At 37.7% G+C, this 23,311-nt stretch overlaps 1 protein-coding gene across 1 annotated transcript; it reads right to left on the reverse strand.

Annotated features, from left to right (window-relative positions):
• On the reverse strand, positions 1-13,223 carry LOC132100564 (ATP-sensitive inward rectifier potassium channel 10-like). Its single transcript, XM_059505819.1, has 6 exons — positions 12,648-13,223; positions 7,192-7,551; positions 6,865-7,076; positions 6,085-6,216; positions 5,806-5,983; positions 1-928 (listed from the first exon to the last, which is right to left on the reverse strand). Exons 2-6 carry the CDS (start codon positions 7,547-7,549, stop codon positions 534-536), a joined length of 1,275 nt encoding a protein of 424 aa, XP_059361802.1. The 5' UTR covers positions 7,550-7,551; positions 12,648-13,223; the 3' UTR covers positions 1-533.
• Between the last annotated feature and the right edge of the window lie 10,088 nt (positions 13,224-23,311).

Here is a 23,311-nt window from a genome sequence, read left to right on the forward strand (position 1 = left end):
AGCCCATAACATAGTATTGTTCAAGTTACCATGTGAAAATAGGCTTTTAACAATCAATAATCTGTCCTTGTAATCATAATTAGTTTGAAAAGGAATATAAGTTGTTGGTTCTTTACTGTGACCAGAAACTGCAGTGAGTTGTAAGTGTAAAAGTATATTTTAGGAGTTTTGCAAATATGTAGGAGAAGGCATGCTTTTCCAATCATTTTCCCATAGTAGATCATTATGTGTTCTGTTCATACAGACCACGTGCATGCTATGCACAGTATATACATACTATATACTGCAGAAACAGCAGGTGTAGTATGTTAGTGTGCTATTCCAAACATAGTCGCTCTCTTATCTTCTCTGTTTCATGCTTGTATGCCAGTGCATTTCAGTGCTAGCAAACTCTACTGGCATGCTACCTTGAATAACAGGTTAGCTCAGTGGCATCAACAAAAGTTGGCGAACACTGAATCAAACAAGTAGTCAAGCAATTTATCTCCATCTGATCCCCCCCTTCATTCATTCATTCATCTGTATTTCGCTCTCTAGACATTACTAATGCGGATGCTAAGCTGTTTTTGGACACGCCCCCTGCCCCGCCCCCTTTCCTCCCGGTAACTCTCCTCCAATCGCATCTTCTCCACATCCGCCCGTTGGTCTCCATTGCCTTGATGTTGTGGTGACTGGTTGTTTGGAGGCGGGGCTTGCTTGAAAAGGGGCATGGTCTTGGTCTTGGCAACCTTGTCAAAGAAGGTAAAATCAGCTACATACTTTCCAGAGGGGGAGAGGGAGACAACAGGTGGAAACTCATAGCCCCACAGGATCTCATCGGGCAGGTAGGAGGTGCGAACTTGGCAGGTGGCCGAGGTCGGCTCCACGGTAGCACTCATGATCACAAGCAGCTCAAAGTCAGCCAGCTCTGGATCTGTCCACCCACCACCTTAGAAAGAATGATTCACAGTGAAACAGACAGCAGAAATTCAGTAAAGGATAGCGTCAATTATTCCCTGTATGGCTTTCTTTAAGTATGACAAATGAAATCTGATTTATGCTAGTGTGTCATATCCAACAGATTTAGAGTGGGACTTTTTTAAGAGCTCATCTATTTTCATTTACATTATCTTATTGAAAAGAACTTATATTCTTCAATATTCTTCAAAGAACATTTATAGAATATTTATCATGTACACATTTACTTTATAAAGGATATTAAGTATACTTAATGTGAACATCTGTTCATTAAGTCTTCTCCTTTCTCCATCTAGATGTCTATTACTTTTATTTTTCTACCTTAATTCTACTTATTTCATTTTTCTTCATGTTCATTAAGCAGGTTTATTTCAGCTAACTAAAACTAAAACCATGAAAAACATTTCTGTTCCTTGAAATAAAATAAACATTAACTGAAATATCAAATAAAACTAAAATAAAACTTATTTTCATCTTGTTGCCAAAGCAACATTTCTCATTTTCAGTTAATCTTGATGTACTAATATGAAAAAAAAAATATATATATATATATATATAGACATTATGTAAGGAAATTATGGCTCATAGCATAGCAAAAATAGCATTCACCCACTGACACACACACACACCTGCATCAACATCCCACATTCAGAGCGAGAGATCTGTCATCTGTGAAAACTCTCTCTTTTAACCCAGAGCCAGTTCTCTTTTTAACCCAGGAAGCAAAAAAAAAAAGAGGTTTCATGAGGTTTCCACAAACACGCAAGATCATGCTCAAAAAAAAAGTTATAAAAAAATAAAAAGTGTTTTACAGTGGCCACAAAAAAAGTATCTGTACACTTGAATCATACTTAGAAATGTCACTGCGTGACATTATAAAATGTTTAATTTAGCATAATTTATTTTACAGAAAGACAGCACAATGACTTATTTTAGAGAAATGTGTTTGTATTGTTTTATTGTTAATGCTAAACCAAAAGATGACAAACGACAGTAACATTAAGAATGGCATAAAGCATTCAAAACTGTTTTGGGCCAGTGTATATACATTATAAATGAATGCAAATATACTGACATGTATTAATTATCAGCATTTAAAGATGTTCTTTGGTGTCGTTCACACACTGATCATGGCAGAACACAGTGAAAAGATCCTCAGGGGATGTCATTGAGTGTTTACTAGCGGGCAGATCTGATGAGGCCTCACACCGTGTCTTTAATGCGTTCGAGGAAAATAGATACTTGTATGGGACAATCGTGAAATATAACTTAATATAGTGAATAAAGGAATTAAATGAGGAAAGGATGACAGAAATTCCATTTAGTTTGAAGGTTTCTTTAACACACTGTTGGGAGAGAAAAAAAACTGACAATGGGATCATTTGTTCTTCTGCAATATATATATATATATATATATATATATATATATACTGGTGAAAATTTGGGTTTTCAATTTTGGGTGATCAATATAATTTTTTAATATAATTTTGTGATTATTAAATAAAAATACCAAAAAAAAAAAAAAAAAGATTTCATTGTATAGTACAAAGATAAAATTCAATACTAATATTTGCATATTCAATTCTTCATTTTCAAAAGTTAAAACATCAAGCTTACAGTTTGATGGTTTGCCTGCATATAAACATATGCGCTGCCAGTTTCAGAGTGAAGTGGCATGGTGTTCATTTACACATTACCATATTATAATACAGCATTTCAGCATCTCAAAGCAGCTCGATTCTCCTTTAATGAACCAAGGCTCAGTAAAGATGCTAAAATGCAGTATTTTTAAATGAAATCGCAGCCTTCAAGATTTGATGATTGCATTCAGCCCTATCACAATGTTTGTTTTCGATATATATATATCATGCAGCCCTAGTTTGATACCACAAGTAAAACAATCTCTGACTCAAACACACACACACACACACACATATTCATGAGAGAACATCTTGTTCAGCAGTTCATATAGCTTTATGCTGAGTGGTCACAGGGCTCCCACAGAGGCCTGTGTCTCCTCTCCTCAGCCTCTTACACAAACACAATGCCACATTCAGCAGACTGGCACACGGTGTATGGAGGTTTTTTGTTTTGTTTTTTACTATAGATTCACACACACTGGTGCACTGTGGGCACACATCCATACACATACATTTACACACAGCCACTCAGGCACACACAGATTTACACTGTAATGCAGCGGCACGCTTTCAGACACGTTTTCTTCATTCATATGCAAATGTGCTTCCATTGGAGCATCCTGAATAACTATTTCTTCTTCATATTCAGGTTTGTAAAAAAATACAAATTTTAAGGTAAACATACAAAACCGAGTCATTTCTGGGAGGACATGATGAAACGTGAAGTCATTGAGTTTAATTTGGATTAGGTAGCATAGATGTAAGTGGGGTCTATTAAAAATAACCAATTACACTGTGCAATCTGGCTAGACTACAAACACGATGAGAAAGAAGCATTGAGATGAGAGAAAAAGCACATCAGAAACCATAAACAGATATACAAGGATATGCACGAACAGGAAAAACTCATAGACGTGCAAGATGAGAGTCGTATTCATTGAATCAAGTGCAAAAGCGGGGACTGGAGGGTCTGATATATTGGGCCCTCCATGGGGTATAGACTGGGACCATAACTGGATCCATGACCTGCATGTCAGCACCAAGAACTGGGCTGCTTTGTGCCTCTAATGAGACACTCTGGCACGCTCCCATACACACATTCCTGCCAAGGAGAGAGAATGTATAAAAGAAAGAGCTAGGGAAAGCTACGTCTGAAAAGAAAGTGACTGTGTGCTAACAGATGGCAAATGAGATGGAGGGAGTTAGAAGACAATAAATGCAGCTCATCTGCCAATAATAGAAACCCCAAGTTCTTGTAAACATACCCCAATCCTCTACACCATTACCACCATCACTTAGTTCATTATTGCATTTTTTACCATTCACACTAAAACTTATGTTTTACTGTGTATAGAATGTGAAATCCGTTTCTGTTCTTTAACCTCACAAAATTCAATTAAACATTTGCAGTCTTTACCACAAAGGATTTAAATAATTCCCAAAAAATGGATTCCCAGCTAGTTTAAGCTTGTATTCCTGTCTAGCTCAAAATCTACTTAAAACCACCAAAACAGACCAGCCTTGTGAATTGGTGGCTTGTCCGGTCTGTTTTTCCCAGCATAATTCGAAGGGATATCTGTTTACATTTAGTCTTGTTGTATCTTGTAATAAATAATTACACCAGCATCGATAAACCAGCTACATTGGCTGATGGCTGGTTGATTAATTCTGATGCTAAATGTTGCTGCTTGGTAGAGTGATATTATTATTGCTTAAACTGAAGCAAGGACTAATAGGACAACATTTGTCCACCACAAATTCACAGATGGTAAGTGGAAGACACATTTTCACATCCGAAACATAGAACTCAAAGAAAACCCCAAGTTTTTCCCACTCATAATTACAACATTGTATTGGTGTTCATTTGTGTTTATCTTATAAATACTAAAAAGCATCATTGCATTTTGTTGTGGACCAGCAAGCAACAACCCAGAACATTAAGCAACCACTAGCAATTCTCAAAAAACTACCCAGAGTACTCTTGCAAATGCGTAGCAATGCCTGAGCAACCTACCCAAAAACCTTAAAATCATGGTAGCAAGTTTTGCGCAAGCAAACAGTAAATGTACAAATCTAGTTCACATTTATCCTCATGAATAATTAAACAGAGGCAAAATGCAAACATAAATTGAGCCACTTTGGCCTGCCATGTGCACTTGATTCAGGTGTGAAGTGTCAGTGGAAACAGGGCACCAGCATGTACTCAAAGTGCCAAAACTCCCTGAACCATCTGCCTGCAGTCTGACCTCTGCGCTGAAACAGAGCTTCTCTGGTGTCTTCGACATCTCTCCCTGCACTGCTGTTTCACGTTTCTCTTGTGTAGCACTCTATCCTCAAAGCAACTCTGCTGTAGCCACGGGAGTCGGTGCCCAACCACGCTGTCCCTGTTCTTAGGTGTATCCTACTGACAGTCTTCATCTGCCACCATAGCCAGTGCCATCTCAGCAGTCCCCCACAATCACAAAGAAGCTAAGATTAGATGTAGGTTTTTAAGAACTAAAAAAAAAAACATGCATTTGACAGACTTTTTATTGAAAACAACTTTCATTGCATTTATGGAACACATGGTCATGGGTTCAATTCCCATGGAATGCATTAACATCAGTTCAACAAATGTTGAATATTTAACATCAGTGAACATCAACATAAGGTCATACACTCCTTGGGAATTGAACCCACATGAATTTGGCAGACGCTTTTATAGAAAGCAACTTACATTGCAGTATACGTGGTCATTGGTTAGATTCCCAAGGAATTCATGACCATAGCTATACTAGAGCTATGCTCTGTTTAAGCTACAGGAATCTCTAAATTCCTTTGAGGTGATGGGTTTGAATTCTACATATATGAGGAAATGGAGTAGTGACATCTAGTAATTCAAGCTCAAGGCTGGTAACCAGATGGTTGCTGGTTAATTCACCAGAAGGAACAGTCCATGAGGCAACAGAGCAAGACACCTAAGGTTGCACCTGCTGAAACTGTGCCTCTTGTGTTTTACATCTACCCATTTGGCATATGCTTGACCCCAAGACCTTGGCATGGCCAGTACCATGCACTTCCATCTGCACTACAGTGATACCAGTTCAACTTACAGTAGAAAGTAATGAATACTTTTTTGTAATGGGATGGTTCTATGCTTAGGATTTCAAGCACCATTTTAGAATTTTCATGTTCTAGTTAACCTCCTAGTTCTCCTAGGCTTGCATACCTTTGGCAGCCCAGGCCCGCATTGGACTGTTGTCATCAATCACATGGTAGTAAGTGAGGGGCAAGATGAGGAAGGGGCTCTCACTGGATGTGTCCACTTGGAAGGCTACATTCCTCTGGTCCAGACGCACCGTCTCACCCTCTTTAGTCAGGGACGTCTGCAGCAGCTTACCTGTCATCTGAACAATCCCAGGAATTGGACATACAGTATGATAAGTGGCACATATGTTATGATATAAATTAACATGAAATTAAAGATTAATGCATCATATGTGTTTACCTGGCAGCCTAAAAGGAGACTCTTACGCAAGTTAGCGACACGGATCATAAGACAAGGTCGGCCCTCATGATTGGCGACCACAGCATGTTGACTGAACTTCACCGTCTCACCACGTTTTTTCGGCCGTGCTACCTGCATACACCAGATGAAAATGTACATAACAATTTATTAGATCTGACCTGAGTCAAATGTACAGGTCATAAAATTGTTTATTTTTAAGACAATATTTTTGCAGTTCAATCCTGTTCCAGTATGGCTGCATGATTAACACAAATGAAATCCCAATATGGCTTAGTACGATTATCAATCTGCAAAGGCTTGGGTTTATTTAAATGAATATATGTGTTGTAATTTTGAGTGAAGCTTAGCACTGTTCATTTACACATGAGCAGCTCATGATAGATCATCCTGTGTTTTCAGTGCCTTGGATCGACTTCGTTCAAACCAAATGCTGCTCCGCACAAAATCCATCTCTGAATTTGCTGTGAGTTTGGTCCACTTATGCATTTGGGAACTCAACATTTGTCAGCCTTCTTCCCAAACTTGTAATGAGAAACGCTACTAAACTGGCTAAAGTCAACAAAATAAGAGATTAAGGGTCTCCTTGAGATCTTCTGCCAAAATAAATATTTAAAAATATTTTAATATATGAAAAAAATTCTTAATAATGTGATCTGATTTTTTATTCACAAATCATGCAGCCCTAAATTCCAGTGCTGCTAAAGTACATTTGAGGTAAAACCAAAACAACTTCAGCATCTTTTCAGTATTCTGTTGCACCTTGGCAAGGAAGCTTCCAGTGATGAAGATCTCCATCAACATGGTGATGACAAGTTGGACAATAAGCAGAATGATAGCAAGAGGACATTCCTCAGTGATGCAGCGAAAGCCATAACCAATCGTAGTTTGTGATTCCAGGGAGAAAAGGAATGCTGCCGTCAGGGTTTGGACCTGCATCACACATGGTGTGTGGTTGGACGGAGGGTCGAACTCTAGTGAGAATAGACAAGAACCAAAGAGAAGAAATTTACAGGGTAGCAATATAAAATAATATTTACTTAAATTAACATTCAGGTCCTATTTAAGAACATATTCTTTACTCCTCACCTAGCAAATCTCCATGCACAAGTGCCACTATGTACCACAGCACTCCAAAAACAAACCAGGTGCCAGCGAAGGTGGCAGAAAACAGAAAAAGCTTGTAACGCCACTGCATGTCCAGGAAGGTCGTCCACAGGTCACGCAGGTAAAGCCTCCCTCGACCACTAATGTGTTCGATACGTACATTGCTCCGCCCATCTTTAGATAGCACCCGTCGACGGCGTCTCAATGCTGCAGGTCCGTTTTCTGTCGGAGTCCCGCCTCCTCCACCTAGGAGTGGCTTTAGAACATCTGTCTGTGTCTGGGAGTGGCAGACCTTCTGTGGGGAGGAGCTACGGGAAGAAGGGGGCGTGGCAGAGGTCATAACTAGAAGGGAAGAGAGAGGTGGTTTAAAATCAGTAGCTTGATTTCTTTTAACTTCATGCAGACTCGATCTCCAGGGTTGCAAGGGGATTGGCTACCCCTGGTTTAAAATGTGCACGTTCACTATTTATGGTAAATAAATAAAAGGAAAATTAAAAGTTGTTATTTTTTTACAAAGATTATATATGTCTTGAGTACAAAACTCTGCAAATTATCTCCACTAATTTCCGCTATTACTGAGGTTAGATCTGAACTTCAACCAGAGATTAAGAACCAAGAGCCTCATAAAACATTCATGCATTAAAACTCATCATGGCATAGTGGTTTGTGTTCAACATGCAAACAAAAGCAGTTTCTAAAATGCTCAGGTGACAAGGCTTTCTTCATTCAGAACTCTAGTTTAAGACTGCTGAGATTTTAAGCACACAAGGCTGGTTGTTCCATGGAAAAGAGACAGTCTGTAATTAGGTCAATGCTCAATTATGACAAAACACTGAGATGATCAGACAATGATCAACAGATAATACTGTCCCACATAAAAGTGACTCTCTCACAATTAGAGTTCAATGCCATGAAGTCTACATTTTACAGTATCTTGGTGAAGCATAGAATAAATCACTGTATTTTTTTAAGTGATTCACCATATAAAGCAGTTTTTAGAAACTTCTTAGCACAATATCATTACAAACGTGTAAATTACAATTAAAGTCCAAGGCAGGTTGACTTTTATTTTTAAGATATATTACTGTAATAACAACCAACGTTGGGGATAAAATGTAACCTGGACTTCTCTTTGCCTGAGTGTTAGGTTTTTGCTCTGACACTGAACTGTGATGTTGTTATCTGTCAGTTTGTTTTCACATTGCCAATTATATTTTTCTCACAATTCCACTGATCTCCCTCATTTTTGTTCTGGCCAGAAGTGGATGTTATCAGGCGGGACTCATACATGCCACAGTTTAGGTTACAGAAACTACTAGTATCTTGTTACTCTGACATAAAAAGAAGTTCTTAATGAAATAACCAATCCAGCAGTTGGGCTTCGGTGTGAGAAACCTGTCACCTTATCACCGTCTGTAAAATCTAGGTCGTCTTGAAGCATTTTAAAAGAAATAGCACATGGGAAGCGAGAGGGCTCTATCTCTATCTGAGCTCTATCTGAAAGACGTGCATCATCCAATTAAAGAGAGCCACATTAGGGACACATTAGGGACTCTCAGCAGTATCTAAAAACTTTTTTTCTAAAAGCTGAAATGGGCAAAGTAGCTTTATCGCAGACACGTGAGTGCATCCTTCTCTCCAGAGGTTTGTGTGTGCTAGGAAGGGATAAAGGGACAGGTTTGGGGGCGACCCTGGTGGTCTGTTACTCTTTTTTGACTCTACATTCAGGCCCACCAGCTGCCCAAGTGCATTAAATGGCCCTCATTCACACAGTGGAAGCAGCTGCCCTTTCTCATTTAAAGGCTAGTCGTCAACGCTGACCAACTCACATGCAGTGCTCGGCTGACCCGGGTGAGCAGTGAAAAGGGTAACTTATTCACCATCCAAAAACACAAAACCGCAGGAAGGAATCAGAGATGAAAAGAACAACACAATGTTTTCCATATTCTCTGGATTCCTCTCTTACACTGAGGATGACATTTCTTAACCCTTCACCTTTATAAACTGTTTTATTGATGCTGCTTCCAGCTTTTTCACTTCGCCTGCGCTTTTGCTCAAACTTTGTGTATGCAAACCACACATTATCTAGAAAAAGTACAGAGATCATGCTCTGAGAACAGACTATTCTGACATTGTAAATACCAAATAGTGATGGATAAAAGACGAGACGAACCATCATAGATGAACCATTTTAAGCTTCACAAACATTCTACAAACGTCAAACTCTACAGTGGCCCCGAAAGTATTTGGACACTTCAGTAATTCTTTAAAATGTCTGAATGTCATTACATCAGATAACAAAATAGCAATTGTCAACTATTTTCAAGAAAGACTACATAAACACAATTTTTAAGCAAACATCTGGAAATTGTCTTACTTCAGTGGAACACCAAATATATTTTGAAGAACATTGGGAACCAACAACTTTGGACCCCATTGACTTTCATTTTATGCTCCACAAAATAAAGTCAATAAAATAGTTGTGCAAGTTGCAGGAAATAATGTTTTCATTTTGGGGTGAACTGTCCTCTCCATTTACGAGGTATTTATCTTGGTAGAGCATTCATTAGAAGTGTCTGAATGTTATTTCATTATAAATATATGAATATTGATTATGTTAATTTATGAATAATCTATATATGTTAAATATTTTTTATATTACAGGAAGATAGCACAGACAATTTTCAAGTAAGTCAAAAGAAAGAGACAAAACAATAGATGTACAGTAGCATTGAGAATGAAGAGTATTATGTAACTTTGTTTGTGGTTAGTGGATCATACTGCTACTTAATGTGATTCTCTACTGAACTTGAGAACTGACTTTATACATCCACTAAAAATCGCCAAAACAGTAGCTGATTCAAAGAAATTAAGACAATAATTAAGAAAATTGTTTCTCCTGAGGAAAAAAGATGCCAGAAATCTCAACAGTGACTCAAACTGTGTTCAGATTCGCCAAAAAAATCTTTAATCAAACTAAATCTCAAAAATGAGCTCAAACACTTTTTTTTTTTTTTTGTGGCAAAATGTATCGCCCAGCTCTTTATACCCGCGATATACTATTTATATAGCAAATCTCTCAACTGCTTGATTGCTTTAACCACTGATTAAATGATTTCTTGAAAGCTCTAATCTGCTAAATGTGACTATAAACACAAGATATTATAAACATTAACATCATGATTTTCTGTAAAGCTGCTTTGAAACTATATGTATTGAGAAATTATTTGACTTGTAAAATTCTGTTCATGTTCACTTAATAGCTTTAACTTACTGGACATCAAACAATTGACTCATTTGTAAATTTGAGGGCAAACAGCTAATAGGAAGTTAATACATAAAAAAACATAACTATAGGAACCCATATCTTGGCTATGGTATACACTAGGAATCACTGTAGAGGGTGAAACTTCATTCACACTCTTCAATCTCTTCTCTTTCTCTCTGCATTCTTGATTAAATGTCTAGTGGTAGTTTAGTCTCACTCAGCCCTCTCCATCAAATAAGATAAATAAATGAAATGAATGAGTATCAGGGAGATGTGATTCGCTCTCGCCTCTCTGACCTCACTCTCTCTCTCTCTCTGGACTCACACTGAGAGAATGAATAAGTATCTGTCTGGATCTCTGTACTCTGAATACTAACGCCAGCCGAGAGTGAGGAGGCGGTTCCTCGCCGAGGCACGTGTTATTAGCAGAGTGTACACAGAGCTGACCTCTGAACTCCAGCAGGACACGCCCACTGATACAGTGCATACAGCAGACAAACACTGACAGGCACTTGATTCGATGTATGCTTCTCATGCTCTCAAAGACCTTGAAATGCATGAAATTAGCTCTGTAGACAAATATACATTGTGCCTACACATGAATATTTGACTAGAATACATGCAAACTAATTCAACACTACTGAGAAGGAAAATTGTCATCATTTCCAAATTTCAGTGTGTTATTTTATAACTTTATTTTTATTCTGCAATGTGGAAAACAGTCATTAAGAATAAGGAAGTGCATCCAAACTTTTGAATTGAATTGTATTGATGAAAATGGACATGAGTTCACAGGAAGCGGCAAAAACGAAGCCTTGTTGTTTCACTGTGAGAGTTTACAAATTGTCTTTGTTTTTTTCCTCACTCTTCCTCTCACTTTCTGTCCTCCCTCGATGTCTTTCTTTCTCACTGGCCGTCCTGTATACACAAGAATCCTTTTGTTTAGAGACGAGATGAAAGAGACAAAAGCCACCATTGAAAAATACAGCAGTTCATGTGTGAGAGAGAGAGAGAGAGATGAAGGAAGGAATGACATCCAGAGATGGACAGAAAACAGGCCGATATTAAAACTCTCATCAGTATTCTGTGGATGTGCGAACTATTACCTTCCTCTCTTCAGATCCAGTGCGATTCTCTCAGTCACAGTCAAACGTACTTGACTTTTCTATTTTACAATTCACTGGAAATCACTCTGCAAACAAAATGACTCTCCTAACAGATCAACATGTGCACAATTATCTGATCTAGGCAGATCAGTTATTTCATCGGCTAGCTTAGATTAAATCTCCGAAATAACCATTTTGAAATGAATGGGGGGGGGGGGTGAAGGAAACGTCCAAAAAGGAAACCCAAAGACTTTCCCAGGTCTGATGCTTGCCAGAACGAGCCATGGGGAGCATATCAGATCAGTTGAAATGAACAAAAAAAGAGAAGAATACCCATGCGATGCTGTGTTTCAGTCAAAGTCTATACAATTATTTTGATAACAGCCTGCTCCTTTATATCACTGCATCAGTAAATATTATCTCTCTACAGCTCATACATGAAACTTAATACAGTGAACTGTAACTGTAAATTGAATTTGAAAGCTTTACACACTAAAAGTTATCATTTCAAATCAAACAACTACTATAATAAATGATCATGATATTTAAAAGATAACATTACATTGCAGACACAATACTAAAACCAATACCTGGCAATAAATAGATAAATTTTATTTTGCATAATATTAAACATATTAAACTTCGAAAGAGAGTGATGGAAACTAATAAACATTATGCGCATTATTAATTCGTTTTAGCAAATTAAATGGCAAATTAAAACACATAATATTACATTTGCGCAATCACATCTGAAAAACAATATAATGTTTATTTCCTGTGTAGCCTACTACTAATGTTTAACAGTGATATGTTTATACATCTTAGAGATGCACCTGTTTGTTCACTGATGCATTTACTGTCTGGCATTGCAAGGATCTTATGCATATTGGACTTATTTAAGGATGAGACATGGATTCAAAACTCCACAGATGTAGCATAAATGATGCTTATGGTTTAGTTTCTTCATAAAGCTGCTTCATCCTAAAAGAACACAATCTCAGCACATCCTCCAGGCCTCAGGGCTGACTTCAGCAAGGATGTTACAGGTTTACCTCAGCACTTACCTTTTCACTGAGGACTTGAATCCAGAGTTCTCTCTCTCTCTCTCTCTCTTTGTGATTCACAACAGTCGCTGCTGTTTTCCAGTTTCAGGAGACAATCCGAGGCGAAAGTTGTGAAAGCGTTCAGGACGGAGAGAAGCGCGTTCCTTGCGTCTTCGTCGACATCATCCGCTCCAGAAGAGTGACAAACCGCGCAGTTCTCATCATGTTCATCACTCATATGAAACAGTACTAATTCAAAACAATTATAGGCTTTACATTTAAATATTTGTGCAAATATGCTATACAAAATCGGTCAAGTTAAAAAAAATAGCCTAGGCTATATATAATCGGCTTGATAGCAATAAGTTAGTCAGAGTCAAATGTTACCGACTAATTATGTCTATCTGCCCCCCTCTCTCTATCCTCCTCGGTATCTTGTCTTGTTTTAAGTGCAACTCCTCAAGAAGTTTAGTTTGCAGCTCTCTCTGACAACTTTCTCCTCTCGTCTCAGTCCTGTCTTTCATTGTTGATGTAAATACGTACTTTCAGCGCCTCAGTACTATTTAATTCATGAATTCATGGGCCCTCCGCTCCTCCTCCCGCCCCCCGTGTGTGTCTCTGTCCGTTGAAAGAGCTCTTGTTGAGCTCCTCCGCTGTTTAGCCTTTGTAAACTTTCCTGCTTGATTTAAATATGTCGAAATGAAGTAACTGTGTGTTGCTTTTGTTCGCAGGGCACATGGCTACATTATTTAGCCTATAAAAACGACCTCGGATGTTAAATAAGTGCTGTGGCGATTTTGCCTCTTTCTTTATCCGAGCGGAGTTTGCGACTTTGACTCTGAAGTCGATCCATGACGCTTCAATAATTGCGCAGAAACAGGCGCAAACCTTTGAAAAGAGGCGCTAGTGGGAACAGAGAAAGAATTACTGTAATTATGATAACTATTTATATTACTACTACTTAAAAACAAGCAAAATAAATAGCTTAATAAAAAAATTATTTAAAAAAAAACTACCTACAAAAAAGATACTAACCCTGATAGAACATGTAACGGAGATGTCTATATTTTTTTTTTTCTTATCTGCAATAGGACGTTTCCTATCAGATGTCAAATACACGTTTAGAAAACCTCTGATCTATAAGATGTTTAAGATTTAGACTGTAAACTAACATCTTGAAGACATCAGATATGTTTGTCCACCACATGAAGCGATCTTTAACAGACATCTTGCAGACGTGTGTGTGTGCTATCTAGGAAATATTAATAATTTAGTGTAAGCATAACGTGGAGATGGTTTATATATATATATATATATATATATATATATATATATATATATATATATATATATATATATATATATATATATATATATATATATATATCTTTTTTCAAAGAATTGCCTTTTGGTCAGACGTCATATTAAATTTTTTTTTCACTAATGAAAGCGAGACTGTAAATAATAAAAAATACATAAATAAATAATTTATTATGTGCATTTTTACTGTTGCGCTAGCACAATAATTGAACAGATTGCTATGACTGTTCCTCTCAGCTTTTCATTCGCACAAACGTAAATACGGTAAATACGTAAAAAAAGTTTTGGTCACAATGATTGGTGTATGACTTCTAAAGTCTCAGGCTAAATTAGCAAGCGGCTGTCATACAAAACTAATAAAATGAAATTATTTACTCTCTGAAGGCTATTTGTGAAGGCTGGATAACGTGAAACCGAAGCTTATTGTGGCAGAAGATAAATTTCCCGGAGCAGATACATAAATACAGTCCTGATTGTGCCGCGAATCATCTTGCTTTACACGCGCATTAATCTTGTGTTCCCGCCCAATTGTCAAAGCGCGCAATTTTATTAGGCGGGAAGAAGTCAATGTTGGAGAAGCTTTTAATTGTTTTGAGAATTAAACCTATGTAATACTATAAATAAATATAGTTATGAACAGGGGCGCTGCACAAGACCCCGGGCCCTATGCATAGGCAGTCCTAATGGGCCCCCATCCCCTTGAAAATATATATTCCAGACTTTTCAAGGGCCCTCTCTTCCTTTGGGGCCCTGGTAATCAGTACTGGTTTTACCCCCAGTCCAGCGCCCCTGGTTAGGAAAGCTGTCACTCAGGGATGAAAGATGCAAATGAGATGATGTTGTCACACAAGAGAAGAAAGGTTGGATGACAAAGAACAGGATGAGGCACAAAAAGAAAACTGGCGTGATGTAATTTGGTCAGGACTCTTTTTGGCTGCACAGCTTTGTCGGAAGAGATTTTTTCCTTTTTTTCTTTCTCTTTGTTGATCATTTTCTCTGGCATTACACTTCACTTGTTTACTGAACTCATGGTTCACTTGCTTTTTCCCACTTAACTTCCGTCCCTCTCTCTCTCTCTGTTTCTCTATCAAGTGTTCCCTTCTGAGCAGTTGATGTTCAATTCAATGCTAGATCCTTTCTGTCAGTTCAGTCTAGCAACACATTTTTATGCTACCTCATATGCTGAACATTAAAGTAAGTTTCAATGCTTTTTTTAGTCCAATCCATGAACACACACACACACACACACACACACATTCAGCAGAGTCTTCCATTCTGGATATATATATATATATATATATATATACAGTACAGACCAAAGGTTTGGACACAAAGAGTTTTCTTTATTTTCATGACTATGAAAATTGTAGATTCACACTGAAGGCATCAAAACTATGAATTAACACATGTGGAATTATATATGGAATTATATACATAACAAAAAAGTGTGAAACAACTGAAAATATGTCATATTGTAGGTTCTTCAAAGTAGCCACCTTTTGCTTTGATTACTGCTTTGCACACTCTTGGCTTTCTCTTGATGAGCTTCAAGAGGTAGTCACCTGAAATGGTCTTCCAACAGTCTTGAAGGAGTTCCCCGAGAGATGCTTAGCACTTGTTGGCCCTTTTGCCTTCTGTCTGCGGTCCAGCTCACCCCTAAACCATCTGGATTGGGTTCAGGTCCGGTGACTGTGGAGGCCAGGTCATCTGGCGCAGCACCCCATCACTCTCCTTCTTGGTCAAATAGCCCTTGATGCCTTCAGTGTGACTCTACAATCATGAAAATAAAGAAAACTCTTTGAATGAGAAGGTGTGTCCAAACTTTTGGTCTGTACTGTGTATATATATATAAATTTTTTTTTTTCACAGCTGGCCTCATGGTTCAGTGAAGGGATTCTCCATCATGTTCTTCCATTCCTGGAATCAGATGCATGGTCTCTTAGGTCCCTCCTGTGGATATTAAAGAAACCAGTCCAGCTGGTTTCCCTTTTCTTTATTTTGAAAGACTTTATTCAGTAGTGGGTGATATTTTGTCATGCATTCGGTCTTCTGACATTAAAGGGGTCATATGACATTGCTAAAAAGAACATTATTTTGTGTATTTGGTGTTAAGCAATCTGTTTATTTTGTTTAAGCTTCAAAAAACACATTTTCAACATAATGCACATTATTGTTGCTCCCCTATGCCCTGCCTTTATTAAACGTGTTGATTTTTACAAAGCTCATCGTTCTGAAAAGCAAGGTGTACTCTGATTGGCCAGCTATCTAGTGGATTGTGATTGGACAAATGCCTCAAGCATGACAGTAATTTTACGCCCCTTAACATACTGTGATGCCATCTCCTGGAGCGACGAGACAAAACAATCAAACCCGTTACAAATGAGGCCTTTTTTGCATCCAGTGGGGAAATAATTACTGATTATAATGACTTATACTTTGTTTCGTGCCAGACTGTCGTTGCACAGAGTGAGGGACAACATGGCGGTGGCAACAATACTACAGCGAGAATAAAAATTATGCTTTCTGTCTTTGAGTGAACATTTGGGCAGTGTTATTCAAATCTTCCCACATAGTGACGTAGACATGTGGGGGCGTGTTAGAAAGAGCCGTTTTATAAGGGCTTTGACTAATCTTAACTTTGATAAAGAATATCTCTTTGGGTTTTAGACTTTAGTCTTTGCAACTTTACAGATCTTATTTATGCACCAAGAGCTTGTAACACTCCAAAGAGAAAGAAAAACTTGAAATCGCATCATATGACCCCTTTAAAGTAGTTGCTTCTGGGAAGGACACATTTAACGGTGTGTTATGCTATGGCTCTGTTCATCTAAAATAGTTTTAAACAGCATTTTGCTAATGTTTGTATAACTCTGCATGCTTTTTATCTGCATGCATCTTTCTTTTAATATTCTTTTAATACACTGTAACATGAAACCTGGCTGATTTGGATTTCTTTTCCTAAACAGTTTTCCAAAGGCTTTGTCTTTATTGAAAAGCTCAGCAGTGATGTATGAATGAATAGATCCAGTAGAGGGCGGTGCTGCACAATTCATCCCCACAATGGACAGAATCAAGAGTGCTGGGACAACTAGGTTATGTAATTTTGCACTAGTACTCTGACATACTGCACTTACTATATTTTTGCAATATGTGTTATGTATACAGAGCTCTATGTATATTTTCAGTATGCTTAGACCATACAGAACACTGTAATATTGCGTCCCAAAATAAAATGTATTTGACCTTGATTTAGTTAAAGAACTTAATGTAATTTTTTTGGCTAAACATGTAATCACACCAAAACATTACACACTTTTGATGAATCGCTCAACTAAACTTGAAACATACTGAGTTGACATGTTTATTGCATCTCAGGAGTCTTGTCCATCTTTTCAAATCCACATTTTTAAGGGTTTGCCAGTCAGAACCAGAATGACTGGATGTTAGACAGGGCTTCACACATTTTTACCCGAGGTAGGGTCAAAGGTTGAAAAATTAAGGTACAAAATGTGCTTAATGCAATAGCTTGGAGGGGAATATTATCAGTCAAAGACTTCAATGTCTTGCTGTTCTTCAGCCAACTGTTGTATTTGAAAATGTTTCCTTTTATGTTTAGTGGAAGAAGGTAAATCATATATTTTTGGAACAAAATGAAGATGAGTAAATTACCTCTTATTGAATATGATATATATGTGCATGTGTGTGTGTGTGTGCGTGCGTGCGTGCGTGCGTGTGTGTGTGTGTGTGTGTGTGTGTGTGTGTGTGTGTGTGTAAAGAAGTAGCAGATAAATCAGTTTGCCTGTTTTTTTAAGTAACAGGCCTTGAGGAAAAGATGATGTTCATAAATCATGAATTCTCCTTTATTTTATTATTAGATGAGTGAATGTGTCATCATTAATTTGGAGCAACTGCAGGAAAAACTTGAACAGACTGACTGAATGTATGTGATGCTTTTATATAGCACACTTTACATTTACAAAATGTAGCTACATTGCCTCAAGGCTGGATTACTTATCAGCCAACTTCAGCTCTGGACACTGCTTGGACATCTACTACAGATGAGACATTCACTCAACTTTCACATGATGAAATCCTACAATCTTTGCTTTCTTACTTTTGTGTATTTACATTTTTGGCTATATGTTGCGATATTAACCTGAATTTAATGTTCTCTATTTTGTATTTAATAAATCCATTGATTTGAAATCCCTTTGGCTACTGTACATTTTTGACAGTATAGACATTAGTTATGTGGTGATTGCATCCATTTCAGATTTATAGTAACTGATTTTCCACAAAAAAAACTAAAGGTATAGTATAGTAGCTGAAAAGTATTTAAAGTGGAAAAGATGTATTGTTGAGGCCCAAATACACTTCAAACGAAATCGAAGAACGAGCTTATAAGATGTAATTTCGAACAAAATCAGACCAAAAATAACATTTCAACAGTTTGAAACAGCTGACCACAGCAAACGTCCTGGGGGAGTTCGTTTTGGCTCCTAAACCCCTTTGAGTTTCCATTGGTCCGTGGAGTTTATGCAGTCAGTGGGTGTGTTCTGAAACTCCAACTCCTTGACGAGCGAATTTGCCCAGTTTGTTTCTCATTCAGTGGAGGTCCGTTAAGAGAATAACATCTCCTAGTCACTAGCAACATGAATACACTGCAGTGTCGAATAGATGAGCTGCACAAATATATCCGCACCTGTACGATCATCATCTTCATTTCATCTATCATTATTCTTTTGTCTATAATATTCTGACCATTGGTGCCCATCTCACACCTAGATTGGCTACACTTCTTCATTTCATCATTGTTGTCCCTTACCAAAAAGTAGTATACTTCATGTTTATTTTATTAAGTCCAGGACGTATTGCATGCTGTGGATGTGTTCCCTGTTGTCTCCTCTCTAACAGGATTGGTCCAAGGCTTAATGAGGGACTGCCAGTGATTGGACCAGAGACGGGACCTGTACTATAAATTCCCCCGGATCTCGCTGGAGGGGGTTATCTCCTTTGCTGTTCTCAACTTTTTTTGTTGCTAGCTGTGATCAATGCACTGTGTGTGTCTCTCTTTGATTGGACATGCTGGCTTCTGTGTGTTAAATGGTAGTGAAAATGCTGTTAGATCTTAAGTCTTTAACAGAGTGCTGATAGCCACATGTGCTTGGAGAGCTTTATGACTTGAACCCCAACGTTTCAGTGTTTGTTTGTGACCCACACATGAGGCCGTAGGGGTTGAGTGCCTTTTTTTTGTAGGCCATTCGGCCATTACCTTTTTCTCCTGTTTTTGATAGGTTGTATTTTGATTTCTTTATTTTGATGCACATACAAGTTAGTCTCTTAATGGGAAGTTAGAGGGTTGTTTGTTTGTTTAGGCATTTGCTCACCCCTGATAATTTGCCTCAGTTTCTTCTAATTTATTTTGTGATTGTTTGTACTCTACAAAATTGCTACCACATTAGATAAGAGAATAAGTATGCAAATATCAGTGTTATAGTAGTATACTTGTAATAGATCAACACCCCGAAGCTTGTAATTATTACCTCTTCATCTGTCAACATTTTATTCCATAATGTTACAGTTTTGATGCTGTTTTATGTCAGATGATCCTGCTACATGTATTAGTATCAATTTTTTTTTTTTGGAAATTCTTTGCAGAAGATGTGTACTAGCGCCATCTACTGTATAATAATGAAAACACAGATTCTAGGAGCACTATTATAGGTCAAATATATTTAGACTTTTTGTAAGTATAAGTCAAGTATACGTAAATGTTATTTAAAGTATATTTATGAGACGTACATAAAGCCCATTTCTGAGAAGTATATAGTAAACTAAAAGCATACTTTCCTGTTTTTAGTTTAAAAGTATACTAAAAGCACACTTTAATAAACTTCTTTATCCTAAGGGCTGTTTAGGGCATACACACAAGCGTCGCGACATGTTTACATTAATCTATACCCCCCCTCCAGCAGCACAGGGGTGTTGGAATGTTCGGAAACAGTATACCATCGCTCAGCCTTTTCAAACTTCTTTTTGCAACCAAATAAAAAATTCAAACGAACTTCCTTTGAAGTATATAGGGGCCTTTATAGATCAAAGGTGCATCCTGTTCCTGGAGATCTACCTTCCTACAGAAACCATCAACTATCAAGTGCTCCTTCAGATCCTAATTAGTTGGTTCAGTTGTGTTTGATCAGGACCAGAACAGACACCCTTGTTGTAGATTAACAGTGTGTGCTAAGTGAGGTCTGCCCATGCAGGGCCAGCACTAAGGGCCCAACATTTTGCCAATGAGCAAAATCTAAGAGGCCCTGCACTGGCAGCCCGCTGGGGGCCCTTAGGCTAGCCCTATAGTGTGCCCGTAAAGGGCCATTGAAGGCTTATTTACAGGGATGTTTTCTACCCAAAAAATGCAGTAAAAAAGGACAACAAACAAGAGTCCTTGATCAAGGCTTTGCATGTGTTGGAAACTCTTAACAGGACTGGAGATCACAGTGAAGTGTGTGACCAAGATCATAATATTCCTAAATCATAACCTTTCAGCTGATGAATTTTGTCATAATTTAGAATCCAATAAAATATTTAATTTACTCATCTTCATTTTGTTCCAAAAATATATGACTTACTTTCTTCCACTAAATATAAAAGGGTAAATTTTGAAATACAACAGTTGGCTGAAGAAGAAATTCACAGCAAGAAATTGAAGTTATCTTTTACTGATAATATTCCCCTCCAAGCTATTGCATTAAGCACATTTTGTACTTTAATTTTCCAACCCTTTGACCCTACCTCGGGTAAAAATGTGTGAAATCCCGTCTAACATCCAGTCATTCTGGTTCTGACTGGCAAACCCTTAAAAATGTGGATTTGAAAAGATGGACAAGACTCCTGAGATGCAATAAACATGTCAACTCAGTATGTTTCAAATTTAGTTGAGCAGTTCATCATCATTTATTAATTTGGAATTAAATATGGTTATGTTGCTCATTTATTTATTTAGATTTTCTCCCAATTTTGTGTAAAAGCGTGTAACCTTTTGATGTGATTAAATATTTGGTTACAGAGAGGAGAGAGAGCAAAATAACAGATAATAGAGGTGTGTGTTTTGTGTGTAACTGAATATCAGGATCTTTTATTTACTCGTGATGCCATCTCTTTCTGTTTTTCTAATCGTCTTTATCTCTCTCACGTGCAGGACATGGACAGGTTTGCTTTTCCATTTTAACTCATTTGACATAATACGAAACGGCACGTCCCTTCAAATAGCACGTCTAATTTTCAGTTTTAGGAGGAGCACGTTACTCACAACAATAAAGGCCTTCAAGTGCACTCTTGTGAGGACCAAAGTGAATCTCGCCGTTTTCACATGTGACACTGCGGTGAATTTCTCCAGATACATTCTCACTTAATCAACTGTGTTTGACAAATCTAATTTATGTCTGAGAGAAAAGAGAGCGCATGAACAATCTCTGATTTCAAGAGGCACGACCAATGTCAACGGCCCTGTCATTGTCGACAAACAGAGAAAACACAGTCTTCTAAATTTGCATTAATCTGTTTCTTTTATCAATGACTAACTTTCTCCCATGGGGCACAAATGGAGAAATTTTGCAATGTTTGCCCTTCAAAGCTGCTGTTCTCCATACAATAAAAGCAGAGGACCAATGGCATTCACCATCAATAATGTCAAACCTGGCGTGATACATCTTCATTGAATGGTGGTAAATTTCAAAATCCACTTTGATTGAATACAGTGCAGTTGCTTGGATGAAATCAAGTCATGGTTTTGGAATGATATGAAAGCAAACTAATTAATTTTAGGCAAAGTAAATATTTAATAGCCAGAGAAAGGGCCCTTTTAATAACCACTGGGATATTTGTCTTTGAGTGAGTTCACTACAGCAATCCCTTAGTATACAATGACTTGCAAAAATCATGAGTTGTGTAATCTTAATCAAAGAAAACAGTCCGTTCCACTCAGACTTGAGGGAGGGACATACAGGACACGCACTTTTATTCTCAAAACGCTACCATCATCGCACCACCCCCTGTATTATGTATTGACTGACCTGTACATGGCCTTGGCCTTAATATTTGGTAAAACAACATAAGAGCCCTCTGTACTTGATAATATGTCTGGTACTTTTATCTGACTTCCTCATTTGGAATTCAATTACATTTTAATGAGGCCTGTATTCTTGCGACTGGGTGAGTTTCCTAATGGGTTTGTTGTGACATGTTTAAACTGTAAATTCCAGTAAGTTTCTGTTATTGACAAAGTCTTAAAGAGATGGAATGTGTTTTAAGGTGGACACAAAGGAATGCCAATAAAACTTGCTTAGCCTTAGAGAGTTTCCATGAAGACAGACTGATGGCATGTTCCATGAAGGGAAGGCTGGCGCAGTGTCCACATTCTGATATAAGGTGATGATTTTTTCATAACACTGATGAAGCGCAGTGAGCTCATCTTGAAAACCTGATTGGCTTTACTATAAAGAGTTGATAAAGGTTTGACGTCTACTTGTGAATTCCCACCCTCTCTATTACATCACTTTTATAATGTCAAAAATTTCCTCATATGTTTTCTAAAAGTTCTTCCTCAGTGAAAGTTGCTGAAAACTGTATGTTAACTAAAGCTCTGTGTTTGCTGCGCAGGAAGTTTAATGAAAGGCTGTGAGAGAAAAAACAAGCTAAAGTCTACATTTGCTTTGGTCCAAGTCCAAATATGTTTGCCAGTGAATTTCGGCAGTCATATTGACCCACTCATTTATAATCCAAATTCAACGTTTCTCGAAGATTCTTTCTGGGTTGGGTAAATTAAAACCTGGAAAATTCTACATGTGTTAGAGTTTGCTCGTGACTTGTCTCAGTTGAGCTTGTGGTTATCTTCTTAATGGATTAAAAATAAAAGGACTCATGCATGCATTAGCCAAACTGCATATTCCTGTCTACTCAGGTTCCAAGACATCAAGCTAAACAGACATTTCATGTGTTTTGCACACACTCTGAGTCAGTATGAACAATGGGGTCACTATGTATGATGGCTACACACATGCTTGCAATTCCTGCGCTGACTGAGGCATGTGATTTTCATGCACACACTTGAAGTGAATTTACTTTGCAATTATCAGGCATGCACAACAGTCTACTACCAGATGTTATGCATGCAGTTTGTTGCGTAAAGATTCCCACCCTCTCTATTACACCACTTTTATAATGTTCTAAATTTACGCATATGTTTTCTTAACGTTCTTCTTCAGTGAAAGGTGCTGAAAACTTCAGAAGTCACTGTTCAAGATTTTTATTTAAACTTTTGGACCAGACTGTATGTTTACTTAAGCTCTGTGTTTGCTGTGCAGGAA

This window comes from Carassius carassius, chromosome 2 (assembly GCF_963082965.1).
Source record: "Carassius carassius chromosome 2, fCarCar2.1, whole genome shotgun sequence".
Taxonomy (NCBI): domain Eukaryota; kingdom Metazoa; phylum Chordata; class Actinopteri; order Cypriniformes; family Cyprinidae; genus Carassius; species Carassius carassius.